The following is a 14,690-nucleotide window of genomic DNA, read 5'->3' on the forward strand; positions in this document are numbered from 1 at the left end:
TTTTCCAGGGACTGAGAGGAGGCTGACTGGCCTGTAGTTCCCCGGATCCTCCTTCTTCTCTTTTTTAAAGATGGGCACTACATTAGTCTTTTTCCAATCGTCCGGGACCTCCCCCGATCACCATGAGTTTTCAAAGAGAATGGCCAATGGCTCTGCAATCACATCCACCAACTCCTTTAGCACCCTTGTGTCATAAGTAGTTAGTTAAGGGTTAAGTTCTACCTGATAGACATTCATAGGGTCTAATCTTATTAATCCCTGGAGAAATTCCTCCCTTTTCCTCACTACAAACAATACAGGCAAAATTACGAATAATCAATACAAACACACAGAATTGCAGACACGGGATTCTTATATGAAATTACCCAGTACTTCTAATACTCACTAGCTTGAATAGAAGAAATTAGTTCAGAAAGATGAGCAGGCTTGATTAAGCATCTGGGCTGGTGTAGTTCCAGACGGCTAAGAACACAGAACAAAGAACACAAAGACCCAAGTTCCCGCTCTCTGGGATTTTCAAATTCTCTTCCCTGATTGGTCCTTTGGTCAGGTGTTTCACCAGGTCTGTGTTAACCCTTTACAGGTAGAACTTAACCCTTAACTAACTACTTATGACACGCCCCCCAAATCACCAACAGTGGAAGCACTGGCGGTGATTTCCTCCTAACCTGTAAAACCAACAGAGTAATAAACACATGCACTATTACATATACTACTAAGCATATAACATGTAAGGAACACTTTTTAGCCACTAGATTCTGGGAAACTGTCACGAAAGAGTGCATCAGCAACTTTGTTGGAAGCTCCTGAAATGTGTTGAATTTCAAAATCAAAGTCTTGGAGAGCTAAACTCCATCTGATAAGTTTTTTGTTGTTTCCCTTGTTAGTATGAAGCCACTTTAGTGCAGCATGATCGGTTTGTAGCTGGAACTGCCGTCCCAAAACGTATGGGCGTAGCTTTTCCAAGGCATACACAATGGCGTAACACTCTTTTTCACTGACGGACCAGTGGCTTTCCCTCTCAGACAGCTTCTTGCTGAGAAACACGACAGGATGGAAGTTGTGATCCGGTCCTTCCTGCATTAGAACCGCTCCTATACCACGGTCAGATGCATCGGTGGTAACTAGGAAGGGTTTGTCAAAGTCCGGGGCCCGTAATACAGGGTCAGACATGAGCATTGCCTTAAGCTGGATAAAGGCTTCCTGACACTCATCAGTCCACTTAACTGCATTTGGCTGGGTTTTTCTGGTCAGATCAGTTAGTGGAGCAGCGATTTGGCTGTAGTGTGGTACAAATCACCTGTAATATCCGGCCAAACCTAAGAAGGATTGGACCTGTTTCTTTGACCTGGGGACAGGCCACTGTTGGATAGCCTCCACCTTGGCCTGTAGGGGGTTGATGGTTCCTTGACCCACCTGGTGCCCTAGGTAAGTCACTCTGTTTTGGCCTATTTGACACTTTTTGGCCTTAACAGTTAGTCCTGCCTGCCTGATGCGCTCTAAAACCATTTTCAAATGTTCTAGGTGTTCGGGCCATGAATCAGAATGGCCACATCATCGAGGTAGGCAACTGCACAGTCTCCCAATCCGGCTAGTAGACCATCCACCAGCCTTTGGAAGGTGGCAGGTGCATTCCGCAGTCCGAACGGAAGCACATTAAATTCATACACCCCTGCATGGGTGATGAAGGCAGACTTTTCCTTGGCAGGTTCATCCGGCCAAACCTAATACAAACACACAGTTCATCCGGCCAAACCTAAGAAGGATTGGACCTGTTTCTTTGACCTGGGGACAGGCCACTGTTGGATAGCCTCCACCTTGGCCTGTAGGGGGTTGATGGTTCCTTGACCCACCTGGTGCCCTAGGTAAGTCACTCTGTTTTGGCCTATTTGACACTTTTTGGCCTTAACAGTTAGTCCTGCCTGCCTGATGCGCTCTAAAACCATTTTCAAATGTTCTAGGTGTTCGGGCCATGAATCAGAATGGCCACATCATCGAGGTAGGCAACTGCACAGTCTCCCAATCCGGCTAGTAGACCATCCACCAGCCTTTGGAAGGTGGCAGGTGCATTCCGCAGTCCGAACGGAAGCACATTAAATTCATACACCCCTGCATGGGTGATGAAGGCAGACTTTTCCTTGGCAGGTTCATCCAGTGGTACTTGCCAGTACCCCTTGGTTAAGTCAATGGTAGAGATGAACTGGGCACGTCCCAACTTTTCCAATAGCTCATCAGTGCGTGGCATTGGATAGTTGTCTGGACGAGTTACAGCATTTAGCTTACGGTAGTCCACACAAAAGCGTATTTCCCCATCTGGTTTGGGAACCAGAACCACTGGAGATGCCCATGCACTGGTAGAAGGGCGGATGATACCCATCTCCAACATGTTGTCAATCTCCTGTTTAATAGCAACTTTGGCATGAGGTGACACCCGGTAGGGTGGGGTCCTAATCGGGTGAGCATTACCTGTGTCAATGGAGTGGCAGGTTTGCTCATTCCATCCTGGGTTGGCTGAGAACAAGGGCGCGAAGTGAGTGCACACTCCTTGATCTGTTGCCGCTGCAGACGTTGCAGGGTTGTGGAGAGGGTCACCTCTTCCACACCACCATTTCTTTTACCTTCGTAGTAGACACCTTCAGGCCACTCGGTGTCATCTCCTTCCTGAACTGTAAAGTGACAGACCTGTAATTCTCTGGGATAAAAGGGCTTTAGAGAGTTAACATGAAACACTTTAGGCTTTAGAGAGGAATCAGGGAATGTTATAAGGTAGTTAACAGCTCCCAGGCGCTCCTGGACCATGTATGGTCCTTCCCAGGACGCTTCCATCTTATGGGCCTGTTGCGCCTTCAAGACCATGACCTGGTCTCCTACCTTGAAGGACCGCTCCTTGGCATGTCGATCATACCAGATCTTTTGCTCCGCTTGAGCATCTCTTAAGTTCTCTCGAGCAAGGGCCCAAGAGTCTTGGAGGGTGTTTTGAAGGTTGCTTACAAAGTCCAGAATGTTAGTCCCTGGAGGAGGTGTAAACCCCTCCCATTGCTGCTTTACCAGCTGTAATGGCCCCTTAACCTCATGGCCATACACCAGCTCGAATGGTGAGAATCCTAAACTGGGATGTGGAACAGCCCTGTAGGCAAACAGCAACTGTTGTAACACTAGATCCCAATTATTGGAGTGTTCATTGACGAAATTGCGGATCATGGCCCCCAATGTTCCATTAAACCTTTCCACTAGGCCATTAGTTTGGTGGTGGTACGGGGTGGCAACCAAATGATGCACCCCATGAGTTTCCCACAGGTCTTTCATGGTCCCTGCTAGGAAATTTGTCCTTTAGCACCCTTGGATGCAGCGCATCTGGCCCCATGGACTTGTGCTCATCCAGCTTTTCTAAATAGTCCCAAACCACTTCTTTCTCCACAGAGGGCTGGTCACCTCCTCCCCATGCTGTGCTGCCCAGTGCAGCAGTCTGTTTACTGACCTAGTTCGTGAAAACGGAGGCAAAAAAGCATTGAGTACATTAGCTTTTTCCACATCCTCTGTCACTAGGTTGGCTCCCTCATTCAGTAAGGGGCCCACACTTTCTTTGACTTTCTTCTTCTTGCTAACATAGCCGAAAAAACCCTTCTTGTTACTCTTAACATCTCCAGCTAGCTGCAACTCCAAGTGTGATTTGGCCTTCCTGACTTCACTCCTCTATCATCTGGCCCCTTCCTTGTCTCTTCTCTAAACAAAACAGTCCCAGTCTTTTCAGTTTTTCCGCATATGGCAGCCTTCCCAATTCAGAGATCCTATCTCAGAAATCTCTTTTATAATGCTATACCCTTTTCATAGACTGGATGATCAAAACTGAGCACATACCCATTTCTTAGGCATCCAAACATTGTCTTTGATTTGGCTACTACTGCAAATGAGCAGGTGTTTTGTTGACCTGCTATCAATGACTCCCAAGTCTTTTCCCTGAGGTGTGTTCTGGTTGGGATGTTTCTCCCTGGTACATGTCTGGGCAAAGTTTTGTTTGTTTGTTTGTTTGTTTGTTTAAATTCTCAGATTTTGAGCAATCGGGTGAAGGGGGAACTCCCTACAGCAGGGACTCTCTAGCCTGGATTTCATTGCATTGAGAAACAAGGATGGATAACCAGTATTCACACTCGCGTTTCCTGCTGGTACCTAGCAAGGTTTCTCACACCATGACATGTAGAATTATTGACTCATGGAGCACCATCAAATATGGAATTGGCATTAGTAGGTGCCTTAAAGTCTGGCTTTGCGCCCAAAAGGTGAGGAAATGCATATTGGCATAGAATGCGTTCAACACTGAATGACAAAAGAAGAGGCCAGGGCAATACCGGTCTGGGCAAGTTTTACAGGATGCAGACAGGAACTCATCTTAACCCTTCTCAGAGGGGGAGCCTTCAGAGGAGGAGGCAGAGCTGGAGCCAGGTGAGCTGGGGCCGGGGACAGGACAGGGCAGGGAGCTGCTGGAGCTTCTGTTAAATTTAAAAGCCCTTTACAACCGGTTCCAAAAGGGTTTCTAAATTTAACAACCGGTTCCCGCAAACCAGTGCGAACCGGCTGCAGCTCACCACTGCCTGAGCCTGTAACCTGAGCCAGGAAGGGGTTGGGCCAGGTGACATCTTTGCCCGGGAAACTGGACAAAGGCTGGGGGAGGAGCCGGGGGGTGGCTGGGTGAGATGGCTGGAGGGGGTTTCAGTTTTGGAGCTGGCTGTTAAATAGAGGGAATCCCCCAGGACTTGGGGTCTAAGATCCCTGTGAATGAGCAGCTGTTTCTGTGGAGCTGCTATCAATGATGCCCAGGTCCTTTCCCTGAGGTGTGTTCTAGTTGGGTTGTTTGCCCCTGGCATGTCTTGGAAAAGGTTTGTTCTTTTTCCACTCTCAAACCTCCCTAAGCATGTGCACGCAGTTTCTCCTACTGACTTTATCTCTCCATCCCGATATTTGTCCTGCGACCAACACCCTAGACGCTGGGCACATTGAGGAAGTCAGGGGAACGTACAGTATATACAGGAGACACCGTTCTGCCTAAGAATTGGACACATTCTCCCCTACTCCATGCCCGATTCCAACACAACTGATTTCACCAACCCCCTCCACCTTCATCCTGATGGGCATTCCTGGCCTGGAGGCTGCCCATGTCTGGATCTCCATCCTCTTCTGCATCATGTACGCCATAGCCATCTTGGGGAGCTTCACCATCCTTTTCATTGTGAAGATTGAGCTGAGCCTCCATGAGCCCATGTACTATTTCCTCTGCATGCTGGCCGTCACCGACCTGGTCATGTCCACGTCCATCGTGCCCAAAATGCTGAGCATCTTCTGGTTCAATTCCAGGGAGATCGATTTCAGTGCCTGCCTCACCCAGATGTACTTCATTCATTGCGCCTCAGTGATGGAGGCTGGGATATGCGTGGCCATGGGTTTTGATCGCTATGTGGCCATCTGCCATCCCCTGAGACATTCCACTATCCTGACAAACCCCATGGTGGCCACGATTGGCCTGGCCGTGGTGCTGCGCAGTGGTTTGCTTGTATTGCCCTTGCCCGTCCTGATAAGGCAGTGGTCATATTGCAGAACCAACATCATTCCTGAGTCGTTTTGCTCACACATAGCCATGGTGAAGCTGGCCTGCGGCAATACCTGCGCCAGTAGTTACTACGGCCCCTTTGTGCTATTCTGTGTGATGGTTCTGGATGTGATTCTTATCGCTCTGTCCTATACCCAGATCCTCAGGGCCATCTTCAGCCTCCCCATAAAGGACGCCCGGCTCAAGACTTTGCGGACCTGCGGCTCCCACCTCTGTTCCATCTCAAGCTTTTACATCCCAGGTCTCCTCTCCTCCCTCCTGTACCGGTTTGGGCAGAATGTGCCCCTGTACTTCCACATTCTCATTTCCAACATGTGTTTCTTGCTGCCCCCCATGCTGCACCCCATCATCTACGGGGTGGGGACCAAACAGAGCCGGGACAGGCTGCTCCGGCTCTTTACTCATAAAGGGACCTAAAGTTTTCTCCTTGTGCTCTGGCTCTCAGACCGAGCTCCGTGCAGAGCTGGCTGGTGACATGGTGCTGGGCCCCCTCCCGGAGTCACTCGCTGGATCTTCTCCACCTCCATCTCTGCCACAGCTGGGCTCCCTCTTCTCTGGGACTGGTTGGAGCTGCTGAAGCCGGAATAAGGGCCCTGCCTGTTGGGATGATGTGGCCCTAGCTGAGCAGGGGCAGGCGTGGGTTAATGACCCAATGCCTCCGCCCTGCCCTGCGGGAACCAGACACAGCCAGATCCCTTTCTTGGCTGCACTTTCTAGTTCAAAACCAGGCACCTAAGAACCCTGCATGACACCCAGACACATAAGCCAAGAAATGGAGCATCCGGATAAAACCTAGATGGGTGGAAACCCCTTAACTCACCCTTTGTTATAGAAACCGTCTGTATCCCCTATGTCTTTGGGCTTCTCCTGTACTCTGCTCTCACCCACCTTGTATGAAGGGGGTGAAGGCTGAGGCAGAGACCCCAGCGAGAGCTCGCCCAGTAGAAGGAGGGAGTAACTGAATTCTAGATAAAAGCAGATTTCTCCAGCTTCTCTGCAGAGGGGCAGGCATGGAAGGACTGGAAACTCCCCAGAAGCAGGAACAGAGAGAGGAAGTGTTGTTCCAGCCCTTCAAAAACACAGAGACTGGATGAGCCAGAAGAAGCTGGGGCAGGAGAGAGGCACCAGGGCAGCAGAGGAGACTCTTTGGTTGCAGGGCTCTGGCTGCAGCAGAGACGGGTTCCAGCTGGAGGAGAAACCAGGAGTTCCAGGTCCCTGAACGCCCTGGAGAGCTCCGACCAATCCCAAAGATGCTCCAGGATGATGTGGACAGAGTAATACACATTGGAAAACATCATCCCAACCAGACATATAAAGTGATGGGGTCTAAATTGTAGCTAATAATTTTAGTTCATTATTCATTTATTTTGTGATGTTATGATTAATCAATATGTTATAGTATATTGTCACTGTATGTTAATGAGGGTTAAATTGTGGAATTATAGACGTGTGGGACTGATCCGTATTTAGAGGAACCAAGTACTAGACGTGAGTAAGACAGTCTTGAAGGCAAGAACCTGTAGGCTGAGGCCTGGGAGACTTTAGTTTAGCTATTGTAGACTTTGGGGATGAGAAATGATGACATAAGTGACTGGAAAATAACCCGATGCCCTAAGATTATGGGAAAAGAGGCACTAAGGGATAGTATTGCACAAAATTACCCAGAAGTTTAATATTAGATCATAAAAACACCGTTAAAGCACGCTTGTCTCAGACATGTGTCTTAATCACAGGATACGGGTTGTGCTTCAATGGTAATGAGAATAATGGGAACTTACCCAACCTCTAGAAGATTGGGGTCCCTTAAGTTTCCAGGGGACACAGACCAATAAGAGAAAAGAGGGTGGACACTTTTAGGGACATGTGCAGAATGTAGGTATAGACAGAATCCCATTATAAAAAGGGGATGCCCAGAGTGGGAAATTCAGCCCCTATGGAAGAGTACAGCAGGAACCACCCAGCTACTGATGATCGAGCTCTGAGAGACCTGCATTAACTCCGTTTTTGCATGGCCTGAGACAAAGCATTAATCAGGATGCCGAGGGGCTGGCACTCATATTTTCCCAAATCCTCCCCTAAATTCACCAGCTCCTTCCAAATCATGTTCCTAAGGGTCTCCTTGGGTCGGCGCTGCCCAGGGTTGGGGGAGGTAGGGGAATTAGAACTGGGAGGATGACTGGCAGAGTGAGGACTATTATTTGTAATGTGATAGCCTGCACGGGCTCTGAGGGAGTCTTTTTGCTGACTTGTCTTTTCAAAACCCCAGTCTCTCGCAGCAAATCTCCTGCCTGTTTGATTTTTACCACTAGTTCACTCCAGGTGAGGTGTTCTAAATCCACAGCCCCTATGGTCATTTTTGTCTGAGAATTTAGTCCTGCATAAGTGCCCTGTACTATTTGTGTCCCTGATACTGGAAAGTGATAATCCCATTCTCTTCTGGGCATGCTTCCCAACTGTAAGGGCAGGAGGACAATGGAAAAGGTGCCTCAAGAGGTTGTGGAAGCTCCTTCACTGGAGGTTTTCCCAAGAAGTCTGGGTAGTCTTCTGTCTGGGATGGTTTAGACGGAACAAATCCTGCATCTTGGAAGGGCGTTAAACTAGATGATGTTTTCTGTCCCTTCTGACCCTGTGACTCCATGATTCAATATTATAAATCCATGTAAATTTAGTTGATGTTGGTCCTTCTTTGAGCAGGGGGTTGGACTATATACCTCCTGAGGTCCCTTCCAACCCTGAGATTCTATGATTCTCTGATTCTAATTGTAGACCAGGCCTTAGTCAAACACAACTCATTGGGCTCAACAGAGGGGTAACTAGGTGAAATTTAATGGCCTGTGTTATACAGGAGGTCAGACTGGATGATCTAATGGTCCCCTCTGACCTTGAAACCTATGCCCTTCTCAATAAAGAAGGAAGATCAGGCATTTATATTTACTCCCTCTCATAACATACAAACAAGGGAACATTCAATTTCATTGAAAGTCTGAATGTATAATGCCAATAAAAGAAAAAATGTCACATAAATTGTATTCGGCCTGTGGAACTTCTTGCCACCAACATTACTGTAACGAAGAGCTGATCAGAATTGGATTCACAAATGGATGGGCCATTGTAGGTGGGGCTGGCAGTACCACATCTAGTTAAGGTTGTCCAACACCTTCAATTAGAAGACCTCATTTTCAGTTGTTTACCTTTTGGACTGAAATTTCCCATGCTGAGTGTCTGCTTCTGGTTGAAATGTATTTCGAAAGTTTCAGGCATAACAGTTCAGCCGACTTCTCAAATTAAGCCAGGAGACAAGATGTCTTGCCCATGTTGAAAAATCCTTAGAATTGTTCCTGTGAGGTGCCCTAGCATCTCCAGGCCTTGCAGCACATAAAAGTCAGGTAACAGCCCCACCTGCCCCCTGCTTCCTGTTAACAGCCAGATCCCTGAGATGGGAGAGGAGGAGGTGAAAGTCTCTGTGCATTAACCCACAGCTGGCTCCTGAGGTCTTTACTCAGTTCTCACTCCAAGGGGAGTTTTGCCTCAGTGTAAGGTACGAGCCATGGCCTTAGAATTTGGTCTTGTATTGTACATCTACTAACACCTTTCATCACTGAAATGCACTGAAATGCAGCAACCTCATAGAGGCCATCAGCTAGGGATGAACAGGAAAGAGGAACATTTTGGCCAGTGATACTAGAGCAAACTCTTCCTCTGTGACAGGGGCCCTAGGATGTTTAATCGCTGCACAGAGTGGAAAGAACAGACCTATTTTCTATTCCATCATGCCCACGTTGCACTGGAAGTGTCAAGTATCAAGAGATGGTACCTGTGAATTCTGAGATGGAAGCATCTTCCCTCAGAATCCCCCTCAGGTATCCGTGTCCCACACCTCTCTCACCCCAGTATCATCAGCAACATCCCATGCCTAGAGCCAGCACATGGCTGTGCCCCATTTATAATATAGTGCTGTGCAATCCAGTGCAGTTTCCTCAGCATCTAGCAGATAAGCAAGAAACCGAATGTAAACAGGCTGGAGACAGGCCTGTCTGCGCTTCTGTGCTAATTATCCAGCTTTAGGAGTAAACAGCAATTAAGGGACCTGCCTAAGGAGAGATGAGAACTCTTGGGCTCTGTGCTGAGTCAGAGAGGAATTGGCTGCTCTATGTATTTAAAAATGATAGTTGATTAGTAAGAAAACAAGGGATAGTGCCTAGGTCTCCATAGGGTCTGATGCCCTGTAAATGCCCAGGATGGATGGGTAGATAGTAGACAGGCAGATCTGGAGATAGATGCCTGAGGGAAGACATGAACACTTTCTCCAGGCACATGGGCCTGTCATTAAGGGATCAGAGATCAGTCATTCTCCTCAGTAACTATCACCTTTCATAGAAGGAACTTCAAAACACCAAGCAAAGGAAAGTCCCTATGAACATATCCCCATTATACAAATAGGTAAACTGAGGCACAGGGCGAGGTGAGTTGGCCACGGGGCAGGCTCCCTCCCTCAGCCTGTCGGGGAGCTGGCAGACTGGGCCCATGCTGGGCTGTCTGGAACCAGGTCAGAGCTTTCCCTGAGTCAGCGTGTGGGGTGGGGCCGGGCCCATCTCTGCTCGTTGCGTGGCTTTGGGCTGTCCTCTCTGGGAGGCTCATTCTCCCCCACCCCCCTGAGCTCCGCACAGACTCCCGGCAGGTCCTGACCCCCAGCGTGGGCAGAGCCGGTGGGACCATTAACTCTCCCTGCTCCCCTGCGTCTGCAGACACGGAGCTGGGGAGGGATGCTCAGGGGTGATCTGGGGCTGGAGAGGTTTTTCTGCTCAGGTCCCTGGGGGCCAGGCAGGGAGGCTGCTCCATGGCGGTTCCTGGGATATGTTACTAACACTCCCGGGTTCCCAGCTGCGCAGTCGTGGCTCTCGGCCATTCCACGGCGTGCCAGTTTCCCGATGCTCCCGGACAATCCTCGCTCTGCTCTCGGGGTGAGTTTGCTGCCTGCCATCTCCCAGCCCAGGCTGGGCTGCGCAAGGCTTCAGGGCAGTGACAAGGGGGGGCTGAGTGGCTCGGAGAGGGAGGTGCCGGCATGGGTGGTTTGCTGGCAGGGGGTCCGATTCCACTGCCCTGGGTTTGGGAGGCAGGTTTTCTTCCCAGACCATAAACTTCAGCAGAGGAGGCCGGGCAGGGAGTTAGAACTCAGGGCCAGGTGGCCTGGCTGTGCTCAGCCTGGGCCTCACGCTAACAGCTCTCGCTCAGCCGCGGCATTTCCTCCCGAGTGGCTTTATCTGTGAACTCCTGAGCTCTGCAGACAGCCGGGTCCGCAGCGCTGGCCGGCAGCGCGGGGTGTGTGACCCTGCAGACCCGGCCGAGCCCGCCCCTGGCCTGGAGACCCCTCCGCAAGGGGGCAGCGACTGCGGTGAAGATCAGAAAAGTGACTCAGGGGCTACTTAGCTCCTGAGACTTCGTTTCTTCATCGGCGTAGTCTGACTTCTACATCTGGGGGGACAGCGCTCCCCTCAGCCAGCCACCCCACCTGCCTGGGATGGGGGGAGGGGGGAGCAGCCAAAAATCATAGCTCAAGGGGGGGCTCAGCTCAAAAAGTCTCAAAATCACTAAGGGAGCAGCAGGGGGTCGCTAGGGGCTGGGGGGGGCAGGGGGTAGCTCAGGGTGCAGGGAGGGGTCACTAGGGGCTGTGTGTGGGCAGGGGTAGCTCAGGGTGCAGGGAGGGGGTCGCTAGGGGCTGTGTGGGGCAGGGGTAGCTCAGGAGCAGCAGGGGTCGCTAGGGGCTGTGGGGGGCAGGGGTTAGCTCAGGTGCAGGGAGGGGTCGCTAGGGGCTGTGTGGGGGCAGGGGGTAGCTCAGGGTGCAGGTAGGGGGTCGCTAGGGGCTGTGTGGGTGCAGGGGGTAGCTCAGGGAGCGGCAGGGGGTCGCTAGGGGCTGTGTGGGGGCAGGGGTTAGCTCAGGTGCAGGGAGGGGTCCTAGGGGCTGTGTAGGGGCAGGGGAGCTCAGGGTGCAGGGAGGGGTTGCTAGGGGCTGTGTGGGGGCAGGAGGAGCTCAGGGTGCAGGGGTCGCTAGGGGCTGTGTGGGGGCAGGGGGTAGCTCAGGAGCGGCAGGGGTCGCTAGGGGCTGTGTGGGGGCAGGGGTTATCTCAGGGTGCAGGGAGGGGTCCCTAGGGGCTGTGTGGGGCAGGGGTAACTCAGGGTGCAGGGAGGGTCGCTAGGGGCTGTGTGGGGGCAGGGGGTAGCTCAGGGTGCAGGGAGGGGTCGCTAGGGGCTGTGTGGGGGCAGGGGTAGCTCAGGTGCAGGGAGGGGTCGCTAGGGGCTGTGCGGGGCAGGGGTAGCTCAGGGTGCAGGGAGGGTCGCTAGGGGCTGTGTGGGGGCAGGGGTAGCTCAGGAGCGGCAGGGGTCGCTAGGGGCTGTGTGGGGGCAGGGGTAGCTCAGGGTGCAGGGAGGGGTGGCTAGGGGCTGTGTGGGGAGGGTAGCTCAGGGTGCGGGGAGGGTTGCTAGGGGCTGTGTGGGGCAGGGGTAGCTCAGGGAGCGGCAGGGGGTCGCTAGGGGCTTTGTGGGGGCAGGGGGTAGCTCAGGGTGCAGGGAGGGGGTTGCTAGGGGCTGTGTGGGGGAGGGGGTAGCTCAGGGTGCAGGGAGGGGGTCGCTAGGGGCTTTGTGCAGGGAGGGGGGAACTCAGGGTGCAGGCAGGGGGTAACTGGGAGTCACTGGAACCTCCTTTTCTCACATCACCCATAGCTACCTGCTAGAGCGACCAGACAGCAACTGTGAAAAAACGGGACAGGGGGTGGGGGTAATAGGTATCTACATAAGAAAACGTCCCAAAACACGGGACTGTCCCTTTAAAAATGGGACATACGGTCACCGTACTACGTCCTGACTACACCCCGAGCTACCCCGTCCTCCACGCTTTAGCTACCCCCTTCCTGCACACTGCCCCAGCCACCCCGTCTCTTCACCCTGCCCTACCTGTGCCCACGCCCTGCCCCAGCCACCCCTCTCTCCATCCTGCCCTACCTCCTGCCTGCACACAGCCCGAGTCACCCCCTACCTGCACCCCGAACGCAGTTTTCAAACTTCTGGAGCTGAGCCCCCTGCCTCTGCGTTCCCCTCCCAACTCCCCTGATATCCTGCTGCCCCTGTACAGTCCGAAGCCAGAAGGGGCCATTGTGATCACCTCGTCTGACCCCCTGCACCGCCCAGGCCAGAGCTCTGCCCCCAAACAATCCTCGAGCACAGCTGTTAGAACGACGTCCAGTTTGGATTAAACAATTGTCAATTTAACAAAAAATCTGCCAGGACCCTTGGGAAATTGTTCCCATGGCTAATTACTGTCCCTGTTAAAGGGTTTCCAAACACTCCTCTGTAAGATTCAGAAATTACAAGGACATTGTCGTACTGTAGTCGCTCCTATCTGTCCCTCCTCATCGCCTTACTGTCCCTGGTGTGAAAGTCTTCTGTTCTGGGCTCCTTCTGTCTTCAGAGGCCTCCCTGACTCTCACTGACTCTCGGTCTCAGCTGACAACTTCCCTCTCCTCACTTGCTTGTTTCTCTTTCTGTAGTTTCTCTCTTTGACTCCTAAGTACTGTTTGGAAGCGCGACGCTAAGCAGAGTAAAGCAGCGCTGTTTTTCCTTGCAGGGAGTGTCTGTGCCCACAGCCGGGACATCAGCAACCGCTGGAGATGCCACTGCTCAATTATACCTACTCCCACCCTTCCACATTCATCCTGCTGGGCATCCCGGGGCTGGAAGCCGCACACGTCTGGATCTCCATCCTCTTCTGCACTGTCTACATCATAACACCGCTGGGAAACTGCACCATCCTGCTCATCGTCAAAACAGAGCCCAGGCTCCACCAGCCCATGTTCTACTTGCTGTGCGTGCTGTCAGCCGTCGACCTGGGCCTCTCTACTGCTACAGTGCCCAGAATGCTGGGCATCTTCTGGTTCAACTTCAGAGAGATCAGCTTTGGTGGCTGCCTCACCCAGATGTTCTTCATTCACACCTTCACGGGAATGGAGTCGGCCATTCTTCTGGCCATGGCCTTTGACAGATACGTGGCCATCTGCAACCCTCTGAGATACACTGTGATCTTAGCAAAGAAGAGAATTGCACTGATAGGCCTGGTGACTATATTGAAGCCAGGAGTCCTCATTTTCCCCCTGGTGTTCCTGGTTGACCGTCTGCCTTTCTGTGGAGCCCGTGTCCTTGCCCATGCCTACTGCGAGCACATGGGAATTGCAAAGCTGGCCTGTGAAGACATTAGGGCCAATGGAGAATATGACTTGTTTTTAGTTTACCTCTTAGTGATAGATTTGATCATGATTTTCTTGTCCTATGTCCGTATACTACAGGCCATCTTCCGGCTCCCATCCAAGGACGCATGCCTCAAGGCTCTCAGCACCTGCGGCTCCCACATGGCCGTGATGTTCATATTCTACACCCCGGTGCTTTTCTCGTACCTCACACACAGGTTTGGCCAGCAGATTCCCCGTTCTGCCCACATTCTGGTTGCCAGTTTCCATATCCTCATGCCCCCCATGCTGAACCCAGTCATTTACGGGGTGAGGGCAAAGGAGATCCGTGAGAGGGTGCTGAGAATATTCCCCAGAGAAAGAGCTACTTACTCCTGTTTTTGATGATCAGTGCGACCTCTAAGAGGTCTTCTCTATGCGACCTCTTATGTTTTTATATGGACTGCAGATGTATCTTCCCCCTGCTGTATCCCACTAGACCCCACTCCCCTCCCAGAGCTGAGATGGAACCCAGCACTGCCTCTCTCTCTCTGCAGAGTTAGGAGCAAAGTAAGAATACACATTAATTTTATTTTTAAATTTAAGCCTAACCAGTGTCCCTGAAGTGAATTTGCATAAGACCTAAGAAAATGTTACTCTTAGAGCTGAATGGGTCTAATATTTATTTATTTACTATATTGGGGAATTCGATATAGTTTTCAAATGTCTAAGTAGCCCCTGGAATCACAGTTATCGTTGCCTTCTCCACACCAAAATCTAAAATTGCTGCCCTTCCGCTGGGGAGGAAAGACATGGGAAAGAACCTAAGAATGGACATTGGTCCATCTAGCCCAGTGTCCTGTCTTCATCAATGG

General features: G+C 51.4%; 1 protein-coding gene across 1 annotated transcript; it reads left to right on the forward strand.

Annotated features, from left to right (window-relative positions):
• Positions 1-13,263: 13,263 nt before the first annotated feature.
• Positions 13,264-14,220, forward strand: LOC120372962 (olfactory receptor 52E4-like). Its single transcript, XM_039490603.1, has one exon. The coding sequence runs from the start codon at positions 13,264-13,266 to the stop codon at positions 14,218-14,220; it is 957 nt and encodes a 318-aa protein (XP_039346537.1).
• Positions 14,221-14,690: the final 470 nt, after the last annotated feature.

This window comes from Mauremys reevesii, linkage group 1 (assembly GCF_016161935.1).
Source record: "Mauremys reevesii isolate NIE-2019 linkage group 1, ASM1616193v1, whole genome shotgun sequence".
NCBI lineage: Eukaryota > Metazoa > Chordata > Testudines > Geoemydidae > Mauremys > Mauremys reevesii.